This window comes from Venturia canescens, chromosome 5 (assembly GCF_019457755.1).
Source record: "Venturia canescens isolate UGA chromosome 5, ASM1945775v1, whole genome shotgun sequence".
Taxonomy (NCBI): Eukaryota; Metazoa; Arthropoda; class Insecta; order Hymenoptera; family Ichneumonidae; genus Venturia; species Venturia canescens.
The window spans coordinates 4,645,475-4,660,222 of record NC_057425.1 but is presented as its reverse complement, the minus strand read 5'-3'; the positions used below and the strand labels follow the sequence as shown (position 1 = coordinate 4,660,222).

Here is a 14,748-nt window from a genome sequence, read left to right as displayed (position 1 = left end):
CTAATGCGAAAGGAATACCTTAAATAAACAATAAAAATGATAGACTATAGCAAGGGGGTGGATAAAACTGTCACGTGAACTCACCGAGTCGAGTTGACACTTTCTCACGTCGTAATATCCCCTGTAATATTTGAACCACATCACTGTTCCACATCCTCGTTTCGATACAACATTTTCAACGTCGTAACAAATATTATTAGTTTTAGCCGTGATTCTCGGCAGCAGAACGTAACACGAGACTCGGTAACTGTCGTCGTTCATGTGTTACTAACTCGGATGAATATAAAAATGATCGATGCGTGTGTGCTTTGATGGACGATAATAAATCACGATTTTACGAGATAATTATTTCATAATGTAGTCGCGCTGCGGAGCTGGGGTCCTCGATCTCACGCGTCAACAGGTGGTCAAGTTATTTTCCGTTGTTTCTCAATCGACGCTTCGTATCGATGGGGCTATGATTGAGACACGCGGAATGTTAAATCCGATGGAGAAAACGCGATAATATGAGCCAAGCTAATGAGACAAGTGGCTCGAAGTTGACGCGATGCGGAGGAGCGCAAGAAGAACTTGTGATACGATGCACTCGAAGACCTTTGAGGAACTGTTCTGCAGCCCACTGTGGCCGAAGAGGCCAAGTATAGACTCGGGCTTGCATATATTCGAGAACGCGTCTGCGACGACGAGAGCCACGCGTCTAATACAAACACGCTTTTCTTCGTACGTATATCTGAATGCGAGTCTATATATAAGTGGGCTAATGACTCGTGAATATAGACGTACTCGGAGCTGAGAAACAGAAGGGCTCGAGGCCGGGAGTTTTTGACGTTAAACAATCGGGGCCAGTGGCCTTTGCCCGGTTGCTTCGCACTCGATATCATTATTTTTGTATTAGTGCGCGTATCGATGCGCTCGCGGGTCGAAAACACGCGGATTGATGCGTAATGTACAGAGTTTTCTCCCGTTATAATGAGGATTGTTAATCACGTCGACGGATCTGTGGAGTTGAACCGCGTTCAATTATCCCGGCATTTCGTATCGTTACTTTATCAGATGGAATCGAAATTTTTTTCAAAAATTAATAATTCACGATTTTTCATGCCGTAATCTGCTTTTCTTCAACGTTGATTGATCGCGTAATCCTGACGGTATTTTACGAGGGAATGACGAATGGGAAAATGGAAGAAAAATAATATTTTTAAGGGCTCGAGGGGGGTGGGATGGAAAGCTTTGATCAGGCGCATCGGAGATTACATTCGTAAATATCCTCCCTCGTCGGCGCACGGCTCCGACTTCGAAAAATCTCTCCGAGCCTTCACGCCGCCGGTCATTTTTCACGGACGTGTTTAGTCGCATTTACATATAATATCCTCGAGCACCGTGACGCTCCACTCCTCGAGGCAATTAATCAACGATTAGGATAACGAAGCCACGGCGAGTTTCGGGAATCCATGACCCATAATGCATATTGCACATATTTTTGAAGCTTTTTTTCAATCCTGCCTTTCGAGAATCGTCCTCGAGCTCCCCCCCCCCCCCCCCCCCCCTCGCACTGTCCCTTTTCAACATTCCTTTTCATAGCTGCCTTTTTCACGCTAGAACGTGGTGGGTGGTCGCGCCCGACTGCAAAAATACACTCGAATATACGCTTTTTCGAAGCCCGAAGATGGACGAACACGAGATAAGAAATATAAAAATGCAGTCGCGACTGTGAAACTCGTCCTTGTAATCTACACCCACCGAATTCTCTCCTTCAAAACTGCTGTCACCAAAATACAGGAATGCCCCATTACGAGTGCTCGAGCACGTAGCTTCGAACTTGTGGTTTTTTGCCTCTCCATTCTTCTCTCATTTGTTTCACTGAGACGCAATTAGTGACTGAAAAACCACTTAATTCGTCGTACACAAATCTGTTTTAGATAAAACACCTCAAAATTCCGTGGCTGCTTAATGTTTCCACGAATTTTCATATTTTTCTTCTGAAAAATGACACTTTTACGTCGACACGGGACAAAATTCCGAAATATTTTATTTTTTTCTTACAATACGTGGAATTTTGGAGATTGATAAAAAAAAATGTGCATTTCTTTAGTTTCCTCGACGCAAGATTGAACATTTTTATTGTACAGGCTGGTTATTTTGACTTTTGTGCGTATTTCGAGGACTGGGAACGGTCAATTGCTCGAATAGTTTCCGCCTTCGATATTTCAGTTGAGAAGCACAGAAGCTCGAATCTACACAGACTTCAATGAGTTCCACTCGATTGAGAATGTCGATCCGATGAGCAATTCCATAAAAGTAGCGAGCGTTTATCGGCCAGCAGTGTTTTTTTCCACGCCGCAGTTCCCGATTTCCGAGCGTTCGCGGACTGCTCGGAATGAGAACTCTCGACATCTGGCTCGGGCGTTATCGTAATCGGAATGCAATTTTCGACCAGTGCTTTATCGGACAATAGACAATAGTGACGGTTGTCTGCGGCACTTTGAAATTACCGAAGCTCACCAACGCCTCGCGTACATTTACGTGAATAACCTTTTCACCGTCGCTTTGAACGAGCTCTTTGAAAATCGTGGGATTGTGATCACTGGAAACTCTTTATTTTGCTCATGGAGTCAAATTTGACATTGATTTTTCGAAAATTGTCATTTCCTCTGGACTCTCGAACAAGATTTTCCCGAAGATGAATAAAAAAGATCTTTTAAATTCGTTTAGAAATCGACTCTCTTTGGAAACCGATCGATCACTGGGCTGGAGCAACATTAGCAAACTTCTGTCATTTGCAATCTGACTGAAAAGATAAAAATGTCGTCGAGTGCCCTCGGTCAGAGCGTTTATAATTGGATTCGTCGTCTCACCCTTCTCGTATGTTTTTTAGGTTATCGCGTTGCTCATAAATATTGGAAAGAGTGAATACGGAGTTGGGGTATAGTTGAATATTTATACGAGTCTAGCCGAGCCAGTGTGGCTGGGTGTTAGAAAAAGAGGGAAAAGTTTTCACGAGCGTCGAATAAATGTCTTTTTACGGGTCCGATTTTCTCTCGTTATTGAGAGATTGGGATGAGAGTGATGGTGAAATTGTCGAGATTGTGGAGCGTAATTTTTGTGCTGTCTGCACGTCTCGCGTGTCGCCAAGAGGACGAGGACAACGCTTGCGGGGCAAACGATCGGGTCAACGTCTCGAAATTACTTCAGATGTGAAAGAGAGAGGATTCTCGCGCGCGGCGGCTCGTGATCTTGTACGTTTATCGCAATGTATATATAATGTTGCATTCGCTCGGTGCGGACGCTTTCGGTTGACATACACGGACATAAAGAGCCACACACGCGCGCGCTAAGTTGTGCGACAAGATTCATCGGCCGGAGAGTTTGGGGCCTCGAGCTCCAAAGAGGCATGACGGACTTTGGTGTCCCGTGTCTCGGGCATCAGTCCCAAAATTGTACTCACCCTTGTGAGCGTTTCTCGTCGAGTCATTCTCTAAGTTAGCGGAGGACAAAATAAAATTCGAATGCAGCGGGAGCGAGGAAGAGAGAGAGAGAGAGAGAGTGAGGGAGGCAGAAAAACGAGAAGAAAGCGATATAAAAGTCACTGAAAGACGCGTCACCCTCGCACACACCCGAAGCCTCTTTTGTGTCCTCCGATAAAGCAGCAAGAGTAGAGACGAACGGTCAAAAGGAGGACTCGAATCGGGATTGCACCGCGTACGCGCGCGGGCGCGCGCTCACGTGAATTTAAACGGGATCTTAATTGGACTTGTCCACGAACCGTCGCTCGGTGAAAGAGCCGGAGAAAGAGACCGATACTCGGGAGCTCGTGGCTCTGGTGCCGATTCACGTAAAATTGTATCTTATCAAATTAATACGAAAGTATATATTTACGTTTTGACGGGGCGATTCGTCGAAATTTCATTAAATGAAATTCCTTCGCTGTTCGCCTCGAAAGTGAGAGCATTTCTCACGAGAGTTAATGAAAAAGAGGAAATCGTCCGCGATCGAAACTTTCATCGAACGAAATGCTATTAATAACGAAAAATATATTCCATTCGAGCACGATCTAATCTGAATATTTCCTCAACATAAATAATCTTGAGCGACAGAGCTCAGGGGAAATCTTTCGATCGAAAAATATGAGGGGAAAGTTTGGTAGTGTTGCGCACAAAAATAAAAAATTAGGCGTAGCACGAATCAGAATTCTATTTCCGCTGTCTCAGTTGACCGAGAACGCGTAAGGGTTTTCTTTTGCTCCGAAGGATCCTAGTCATGGGAATTTCGTTCGGAGCAACTCACCAGCGGCGACGAGGCTACCACCAAAGAGGCAGGAAACAAAGAGCACAAAACGTGAGGGTTTATATCGTGCGGTTGAGATCTTTTTTTGTAAGAGGGTTAAGAAGAGAGAAGGAGCAGATAGAAACGTATACAGTGGCGAGGTGGCACGCCTATATAGCGTCTAATTTAAATTCGGTATTACAGAAGAAACTAAAAGAGGAAAAGGCTGCTTTAAATTCAGCGGGAGTGACTGAACTGATACGCTAAAACGAATGAGAAGGAGCCGCGGTTATGCTCATCGAGTAAATGGAAAATTCCACCAGTCAGACTCGTTCGTCGCAGCGTTGCATTCGAGATCTCTTTGAAAATACGTCACTATTGATTAACAAGACCGTCGCTCTCGGGCTGACAAGGAATATTTTAAATACTAAAATGACACCGAGCTCGATAAAAGAGAAACATCGATGACCCAACTGCCAGTTTTTTGCCTCGGTTGGGATAAGCTTCAAAAATGGGGGCAGACTTCAATTGAATTTATGAAATATTTGCTCGATTAGATAATGTGCAAACTCCGATGCTCGTGAAAAATCATCGTTTTCGATTGAATTATTGGCGTGCTAATACCCCTTTTCGTAATTCATCAACGTTCACACTCTGTTTGAAAACAAACTCACATGAGACGTCGATTTTCTTGGAATATCGTTGCCGAACTTTATTTTCACAGCTCCGAGCGTCAGTCAAGTCAGATCGCTCGTATACAGTGCAATCTTTGAAAAGCTCTCACGAGCAGTGCTCCCAGCTCCATTTTGTCATTCGATCAATTTGAATCAATCAATCGAAATACCTTTCCCGTTCGTTCCCCTCAGGACCTGTTCTCCCAGCCACCCTCCATTTTGCCTTAGATCAGTGCGTCTTGGATTTATGAACGAAGGATCGCACTCCCATTAATCAGCGCTACGACCATTCATCTTATTCTCCTTCGCTACATACTCAATTCTCGCGATTACCTTCATTATCGAGCTCGCATCCGTTGTCGTACGCGTCTCGTATTCCAACGTTTTTTCACCAAACTTTTTCCCCCGCTCTCATCCACTTTTCCAGCAATATTTCAATTCCATCAGCCGTGCAATATTATTCAATTTACTCTCAATTATTCAATTACTTCGTGCTGTGCAACGCTTTGAAAAAAAACGATACTATTAGCGATTATTTTTCAGGTGAAACTGGTTTTCAATGCACAATTCAGTCGCATTCTTCGACCGCAGAACCGGAACGACGCAGCGTTCCCCTTCCGGTTCCAGTCTATCGAGAGCTTTTCGCAAACTTCGAAATCTTCCAACGTCGCCCACTCCGATTTTCGCATTTTTCCCCAACGAGAAATTCAACAGTTATGTAGGTTTGTTTTTTTTTTTTTCACAAAGTATCTCGCTCCCATAGAACCAAGAACTTTGCTTTCGTTTTTTTTGTATGTAATCACACTTTTATTTTCGTTCACTTTACAGTCTCATTGCGGAAGTCGTCTGGGCGTGAAGCATGCACGGTTATAATTCCAAGACGAATCGGAGAAGCCTAGGTCGCTACTCCATTGACCGTGGAGGACCAGACCGAGCGTTCAGGGACGTTGAACACACACACACACGCGCACACACCAGGAGGAGGCAATTCTATGGAGGAAAATACATGAAAGAAGAGAGAAGCAGGAGGAAGTATATAAGAGATGAAGAAGGATGAGAAGGTACGCAAAGAGTATATCGTAAAGTCAGGTGACTAGTCGAAACAGTTATGTTACCTGCTACTTTTATCTCTTTCTCTTTCCTCTTCTATCTGTCTCTGTCTCTCAGTGCCTATCCTATAACCGAGACTTGCACGTAGTTCTCTCATTATGCACGATGAAATTTACTATTGCGGAAGAAGATGACAGCGAGGTGGTAATTAATATTTAGAATTCGAAAGGAAACTCGTACATTTTGTTACTTCTTATTCTTCTATGAGCATTTAAAAACGCAGTTCTACTGGAAACTGTTATTTTTATTTCGAATGGTATTTGACGACGACATCGAAATGCAATCACATGGGAATCGAATCCATGGAATTTGCCAGATCGCATGTTCCATCTTGGAAAGCAAAGTTCGAAAAGTTGATCGCTTTGAAGATGGATTCAAAGATTCCTGAATAAATTTACAAAATTCAAATAATTATAGAAAAAGACTCGATAATGCAGCAATAATACATTCTCGAATTCTATTCTGCGTGCAAATTGAACGCATTCAACATTAAATTACGTTCGTTTTCATGAAGTTCAGTGAAAAAAGTGACGAAATTTCTCTTAAATTTCTAAACACACATACCGATAATCGGGCTCGTCGAAAGTAACATTTCACTCAGCTTACCTGTAACAAAAATGAGAAGAAATTTGTTAATTCGAGCATCGATTAATCACAGGAACAGAATTAATCCAAGAATCATTTCGTTGAGTATTTTTTCCAAATAATTCCAAACGAGTCGTGAACCGTTAATTGACAACGAAAAAAGCATAAAAACAAAGTAAACGAGATGACATATTCTATTGTTATATGAAATCGAACCTCATCAATGACAAGCGTGATGCACATATCGTCACGTACAAAAAAACTAATCCGACCATTTGACCCAGTTCGTCGACGCACTCGTAAACAACACGCGGTATCTCGGAGTGGATCAAATTGAAAGGAGCTTCAGTGATTGAATGGTATCGTCTCAGGCCACTATGAATAACTAACTAGAAGAGCCGAGACAACAGATAACTCGGCAAGATGAGAAGCAGAGAGCTGCGAGAGAGGATCTTGAGAAGTGAATAAAGAATAATAAAAACGAAGGCCCGAAAAAGGGCCATGCGGAGAAGGTGCCAAAAGAGCGAAGGGTACTTTTCGGAGGAGGGGCAAAAGGAGCTCGGTGATTGGCCCCTTGACGGGTTTCGGGCCTCAACGTGAACCGAGCCTTTACCAGAGCGACGGAATGCAACGGAGTGAGGAAGAAGAGGGGGGGCAGGCTCATCCTGTGACGGTTCTCAATTCAGGAGTGGAGCATCGTAGTCTTTTCTCCTTCTCGTCTTCCCTGCCTGTTGGTACTTTTTTTTTCAATTCCATTCATTTTTTTCGTCCCTCACGTCTCACGGTTCAATATTTTCTCACTTTTTCATCGCTGCTACAGGATCGCATGGCTCGATGCAAGGCCACGAGATTCTGTAAGGAAAAACTTCGTTTCCAATAATCTCATCGTTGATTCCTTGTAAACCAAAGTGGGGCCCGAATCCGATAATTCAAACGCAAAGTTTCAGTTCCCTTATTGCGTCATTCGCAAGATTACGTCAAAAGATTGATTCCGATGTTTTTTTCCTCGGTCATTTTTGTAGATCATTGAATTTTCCTACATTCACAAATCCACTTTTACTTTTCTCAGGATTTAAAAACGTGGAACCGGAAATTGGAGTACCAATGACTGCGATACGCTCTCATGCCGGACGAATGACAACCCCTGTTCAAGGATTCGCTTCGACTAACTCCTACCGTTGCTTGCCACCACCTGCTGCCGCGAGGCTCAGTGTCAAAGTCTCAGGAAAACCGTTGATCCTTAGCCGACGTGCGTGTCCTTTCATCTTGTATTTTAACGCGCTCTACGTAACACGCACACTTACGAGGGAGCGCACATTTAAACACACGTGGACAAATCTCTTGTTTGCTCGGGTGACACAAACCGCGTGTTATCCTTGGGATACGATTTGTCATCAATCCTCGCGAGGGTGCGATCAAATATTGGTCCAGCGAAAGATAATGTATGCTTTAAAAAGTTACCTTCGAACTTGGCTTCTGTTTTCGACGAAAAAAAATTATTTATCTACCGCGTAAAAGTTTCATTTGTGAGCAACGATGCGCAGAGAAATCGGGAGAAATCGATAATTTCGGAAAGTCGTTAATGTCGTTAATACCAAAAACTGATAGTCAATGAATTCCTGTTTTGTCATTCGTTTCCGGCTTCGGTTTTATTTTTATGAGTAGAAACACGGAATTTGTATCGATCGAATTCGAATAAATAAGCTAATTTGAATAACTGAAATCGGGCTCGTGATTATTCGAAGCTATAATCGCGGAGATTTATCCCGATGAAGTGTGAAATATACCAGGGGGAAATCCCGTCATTGCGGTACCAATAAAAACTTGAAAACTTGAAGAAGTGCCAAGCTCGCATGCGCCCAGAGGAATTTTACGATGTTTTGTTTCCTTTTTTTTCTCTCTCTCTTTCTCTCTTTTCGTGTATTTCTTTTTTATAGCCAAGTCCAGGCTGGGAGCAAGGGACGAGAGAGCTTTTCGATCAGCCTGGTAAACGCATGTCTTATATCCGAGATGGCATACGTGGTACTTGGTAGAGAATAAAAGCCCTCTAAATCTTTCCGCTGGGAATATACGTGACAGTACAGACAGCGCAGTCTTCTTCAACTGCCTTTTTTTCTTTCGGTAATAAAGCACGCGGAAACCCAAGTAACCGGCATCTTTTTTAGGACGACTATTTGATTATATATCTTAACTGTTTTTCGCGAGCGTGATCTCCGGCCCGCTGAAATGGCAAATGGAACAATTAACGGCTGGCAAATTTATCGATTTTCGGTTTTATTTCCCCCGCGTTTCGAGACAATTTACTCTCCTCATTTCCACGCTTTCGCCCTCTTTTTTTACCCGATGGAAAATCCGTGAAGGATTAATTACGGTGATAACTCGCGTCATTTAGCCTGCACAGCTGAGCTCGTGGAACCTTCGATGACAGAGGCAAAACAAAAAAGAGGGAAAGAGCTTGGCGCATGTTTTACAGAAGAAATAATCGTTCGCTCGATCTCTAAATAATTCACGGTCCTCCATGGATTTATTGTGTAATTTATGGCCCCGATTTATCCCGCTCCTTCGAATCATTATTTTGAAAAAGATTTTTTGGTCCTGAGAAATGCGTTTATTATCTGGCATTCTCAACGTTCGGCCGAACTAGTTCATTTCGCCATGACTTTTCCCTCTGACTCAGGTAGGAAAATATGTGAACTATATTGGGGTTACGAGATCCAGAATCCATGCTCCAGATGGCCCCCGAAACTTGCGTCCTAATTATCCGCCTACCCAGTCGCGTTGCTCCAGAAAAAACTAATCTATTCGGTGCTCAGAAACGTTTTTAAATCTGCTCTTCAGAGATCCACCGAAGTATCTTCTCGTGTAATTAATTATCGTTCAATAGCAAAGGAGCACTTCTTCAAGAGTTTCAAAACTTCTGGATGCGCTTCCATTTTTTCCCATTCCCAATCGAATTTCGATACTTTCAAGCGCAGACTGAACCTAGTCCGAGAAATTTTTCATTCGACGAGTATAAATCAAATCCGCGAAAAGACGCGCGAGATTTTTCGGAGTGACTGCTGCGGATCGGGCTGAGTGGACCGCTCAAGACTTTCGCAAATCAAATAAATTCATATTTGTTGGTGCGAGGGTGATTTATGCGCGATGTAAGTACGGGTCTGTTTCACAGGAACGCGCAGACGTGGCAAGGTTGCTATGTAACGACAGGAAAAATGACGCAACGGAGCCGAGAGAACGCGTGCTGACAAAATTGCCACTTCGCGGTCTCTTTCGTTCCTCGTATTCGCGGTGTCCGCTGCTGTTAATCTTCCTCCTTCCAACCTCATGCCACGAACAATTCCAAAGGTACACTGTTCTCGTAACGCAAATAAACTCTGCGGCTTTTATGCGCACTTTTCTCGAAGGATTCGCCCCTCGTGACGAGACGATTTGCCCAAGAATCTTTACGGCTCTCACTCCCAGCAGCCTCGAAATACTTCATTTTTACGAATAATTGATAATGGCGCTGTAATATTCTTCAAAATAAATCATTCTCGCCACAAATCATTTGGATGATTCCATTATTCCTTCAACCATATAGAAAAGTTTCGTTGAAATTGTTCCCTTCGAATAAAAGTTCGAACGACGGTTGGATAAAAAAGAAATGTGGATATTTGAGAAAACTGATTAATTCCCATTATACGAGTGATAAAAAGATTTTGAAAGCTTTTTTTTTCCATTGAAACGACGTCGATTTCTCACGCTTGAATATGTGTGTGAATGCGGAGCCGTGTGGTATGCGTCCAGAGTCAGAGTATCTTAGATCCGATAAATCATTCACGTTCGTGAAGTCACGGTGGGCAGAGGCGAGACGAGTGGTGTGTTGTTCGACGTCGCATTGCTTCGAGTGGATGTTAAGCATCCGTTGATAAAAGTGAAAAGGGAAGAAAAAAAATGGAATCATGACGCACGGGAGCCTTGGACGGAGCTCACTTTTTCCACACGTGGAAGTGAGAAAAAAGAGGAGATTTTATCGATCGAGGTGAAGAAGATTGACATGTATATCGAGGAGGGTCGAATGAAGAGCCGCGATTGTGCTTCGTGGGTTGGATCGTTGCGCTTTTGTTTTTTCTCAAAGTTCCTCCGAGTATCTACGGAAAACAAGGGTAGACTCTGTGCATTTACGACTTCAGTCCAGGCTGAATGGACTCGACTGTTTATTCAAGTGAGTTGCTGCGAGCACTCGGTGCTTTTTTCCTCCGGATACTTGGCGGTTACAAAAAAATGGCGTCGAGTGACGAATCAAGAGCTCGAGAACGGAGCGTCCCCTTTGGATGTTTGTGCAACGACACATCGCGCGTTCCGTTTCAAGTTGAACTTCCGGCTCCGCTGGTCTCTTCATACGCGCGAACACCTCCTCGAGGGTCTCGCTCGGTCGACCGAGCGTGCAGCGTGTCCTCTTGTCCTTTTTTCTTCCACTGCTCACTTATCCTCAGTGTTTTTTCGTTTCTGCCATTGTCTCCGAGGGGCTGAGCCCGCGCGCGCAATTTTTCTCCTTTCGATTTCACGAGGCCTCGACCTTTCCCCAATTACATTCGTCCCCTTTGCTCTCCGTGCACCGTTTTCAATCCGTCCCCGCGAAGAGCGGGCTTCGTCCAGCACTCTTTCATCTTCCGATCAAATCTGCTCAACGACGAAGCCGCCGCAGCGAATCGAAGCCTTTTCTACACACACACACACACACACACACATTCGTAATCACGGTGTCCGGGTGGCCGAAAAAACATTACCGAGAAGTGATAACGCGATGAAGGGGCTTGATAACGAGGATGCATTGCGAGGACATGCGACGCGAGGCGAAAGTTTCAGCCTGCTAGGTGTAACTTTACGAAAATAAATGTGTAATGCACTACCGAGAATAAGTGGATTATCGGATGGAGTGCGCGCTACCGGACACCTCCTAAGATTCTCCGGTCACTCACGAAGCGCGGGACTCGCGATGCGAGTGTTTTTCAGAATGGTCGACGTGCCACGGCGTGTGGTCATACGGAGGATACGAGATGAACTCGCGGAGACGGAGATCTCGACGATGAGTTTCTTCTTCGAAGAGCAACATTCATCTTCATGCGGACGTTTATACGCGAACATTAATAAGTATACGCACACGCGGATTCGTGTGGGCTATATATGCATATAGATATAGGGAGCGTGTATTAATAAACTAGGGTAGGTACTCGTTCCGAATGAGCATACGAGTTAACCGGTGTCTTTGACAAATGAGAAGCAGAGCGTACGAATTACGAAGCCGCGAGACGACGCGCACACGAGCATCGAAACGAGTATTCCGACGATAATAATAATATAAACGTTAATTATTATCCTAACGGAACAACAATGATATAAAAATGTTGGCGGAATAACGTTTTACGGTCACGGAAGAATATTTTCTATTTTTATTTTATCCTTTTTTCAGCGTTATATTTTTCTTCCGCGACTTGGCAAATAAACAAAACGCGAGCGCGGCCCTTGAAAATTTTCATGGTAATCAGGTGTTTCTCTCTGTTACGATATGTAGATTCAAAGCCACCGAACCGGTTACTCCTTTCTCGTGAATTTTACAAACTCTCCCTTGTATTTCTCGATATCCGCGCAATTTCTGAGCTTGTTTTATATGCTGTATTTTATGATATTGCGTATACGAGGAGTTAAACGTTCAATCGACGCGGCCATTTATCGTTCCTCGGGTCCAAATTTTCTGGCAAACTCGATCTGCCGCCCGTCAGAAATGTCAATTCGATTTTCGAATCATATCAAAATTGACGGAAGTTGGCAATCATAGAGAAACTGTAGAGACCAATCATTTTCTGCTCCCGATTAATTCCTTGGGCAGAATCGATTCGAGCTCACATTTTTTTCACGACCTTCTTCAGAGTCGTCCTTTGTTCCAATTTTTGCTGAACAACGCGCATTCGATAAATTTCTATCGCAACGAGGCCAAGAATTTCTGCGTTGAAACGTTTTTGTTTTCCTCATTGAATTGTAATTCGTTTTTTTGTTCGGTAACTCGGCAAATTCATTCGAAAATTGAGCGCAATCAGCTTCACGTGGAACGCCCCATACGGATACGCAACGAGGGAATTGAGTACTCGGTCAGGAATGCCCCGTATCGAGAGGGTTTTATGATTGCTCGGTGGAACGAAAGAGAAGTGCGAGAAGGAGAGCAGAGTGAGAGAGCGAGAGATAAGAGAGGATGGACGAACACACCTGAGGAAAGATGTTGCTAGAACGCATCATTGACGATAGGGAGAGAGAGAGAGAGAGAGAGGGCAGGAAAAGTGCAAATCGCGAGAGCACAACAAAACTCGCTTCCCTCGCTATAACTTCGCTCGACTTCCTCCATCCTTTTTATTCCGTCTTTCTTGAAGCTTCTTTCATTCTCGCGGATCACTCTCTCGTCTACTGTTCTTTCGCATATTTCGCTACTGAAGCACGAGCGAGAGAGTGAGAGAGAGAGAGAGCGAGCTGAAGAGTGGTTTTGCGAAGTCACATGCATCATCGATGTATTCCTACTGAACTTTTTTCAAATGCGTTTCTTCATACACGCGCTCCCGGCCGTGCTCTGCTCTCTCGCGGTACAAATCTACCGGCACTTTTGCTGGAATTTATGTGCATTTTTATAGGAAGAAATCTTACGTATTACGGACGATATATGTTGAGACATTCCTCTTAAAATGAGCTTTCTTTATCTCTACAGGCCTTTCGTGCCTTGATGAAACTCGATAAATTCTTTTGAAATTTCATGCCTCGTGCTTCAAAGAAGCTTTGATTAGTCGAATTTGATTGGTAAAATGAATTTTTTCGTCACATTTTCCGGTGGCATGCGATGAAATTCCCACGGAAGCTACGGCTCTCTGCATTATTTTGTGAGCAAAGGTTACGTGTCGTTCGACAGTTAGAAACTCGTAACAATTCATCAAAGTAGGGAAAAGGGACAAGATTCTCGAGCGCGTAGAAGTTCTTTTGGACCGGGACGCCTCTGCGGAGGCGGTTTTCCAGAGCCGAAAAACGGTACACGGAAAAAAATGACGAACTTTTGAACGTTCCCTTTCGTGTGACTCGAGTTGGAAGAAAATGAATAAAACGAGGAACTCGAGTGGAGCCGAGCATCGTATTACGCCCGCCCGCGATAGAGAGATAAGGCGGAGAAAGATGTTTTATAACTCTCGCCCGAATCTTCTTCCCTGTCGCGACGGCACTCTGCGTCCTCCGTTTTACGACACTTTAAGGGGGCTTTTTCTCTTTCATTTATATCGTCTTATCGTTCCTCCGCGAGTGTTTCGTCGTTCTACCGGGAATAAGGCTTCACGGGCCCGATCCGCGCTCGCGGCCTCTCCAAAATGTATATTCGACCAATAGTCGAGTCAACCCACACGAAAATAAAAGACAATCGTATGGATCATGTTTCCCGATATCCTTGGTCACGATCCCGGAGAGAAAAATCGTCACTTTTTATCGTCACACGTTCGTTTTCAACTGCCTTTCATCAATAACAACGCGATAATCGATTACGTCGAATGATTACGCTGAATGAAAATGAAAACTACAGCTCCATTCGAATCTCACGATCGAGAATCCCATCGATCTTTGATGAAATCGATTAAATCTTCTATGTAAACTCTCTCTCTCTCTTCATCTTCTTCTGTTTTCTCGCTCTCTCCTTCTCAACAGAATGGATACTCGAGCGTTGCGCGTTCCGGTAATGTCAGTAGCAATGGATTTAAGAGTGCGTGCGCAAAGAGGCGTGTTGCACTCGATACAATATCTTCCCGCAGCGTTATATCTGCATGTGTTTTTATAGGCGCGTATATCTATAGATCGACAGGAAAGCCCGTGTGTGGGGAATAACTGACCGCAACATTCCAGCGAAAAGTTGACCAGCCGGCGTCTCCTTTCGTCCGCGCGCCCGCGTTTGTGTCTCACTCGTCAGTTTTTTTCGTCCAGCCTCCTGTCTCGTTGCTATATATTTAACTCCTTAACTGTGTGTAGCACACCCTCGATTCGAGGCTTTAGTCCGGAAAGACAAGTTGAACGTGCCCGACAGACCAAACAACGTGAAATTTCACGAGAAAAATAAACG

At 44.0% G+C, this 14,748-nt stretch overlaps 1 protein-coding gene and 1 long non-coding RNA gene across 4 annotated transcripts in view; one reads left to right on the top strand and one right to left on the bottom strand.

The window, feature by feature from the left end:
• The window catches only part of LOC122410472 (rho GTPase-activating protein 20-like), a 93,548-nt gene that overhangs the window by 27,167 nt on the left and 51,633 nt on the right, over positions 1–14,748 (bottom strand). Inside the window, exon 1 of one of the 2 annotated variants that reach the window (XM_043418630.1) lies at positions 85–468. The exons of the other annotated variant lie outside the window; for it this stretch is intronic. Coding sequence (XP_043274565.1) covers positions 85–261 — 177 coding nt within the window. The 5' untranslated portion in view covers positions 262–468. Of the gene's footprint in view, positions 1–84; positions 469–14,748 lie in introns of those variants that run through there. 2 annotated transcript variants of the gene reach the window in all.
• Positions 5,125–8,299, top strand: LOC122410478 (uncharacterized). Of its 2 annotated transcripts, none has more exons than XR_006260950.1 (3): positions 5,125–5,655; positions 5,766–5,998; positions 7,702–8,299. It is a non-coding gene; the product is annotated as an uncharacterized lncRNA (long non-coding RNA). The 2 variants fall into 2 exon arrangements; XR_006260949.1 differs by having other exon boundaries at positions 5,125–5,659.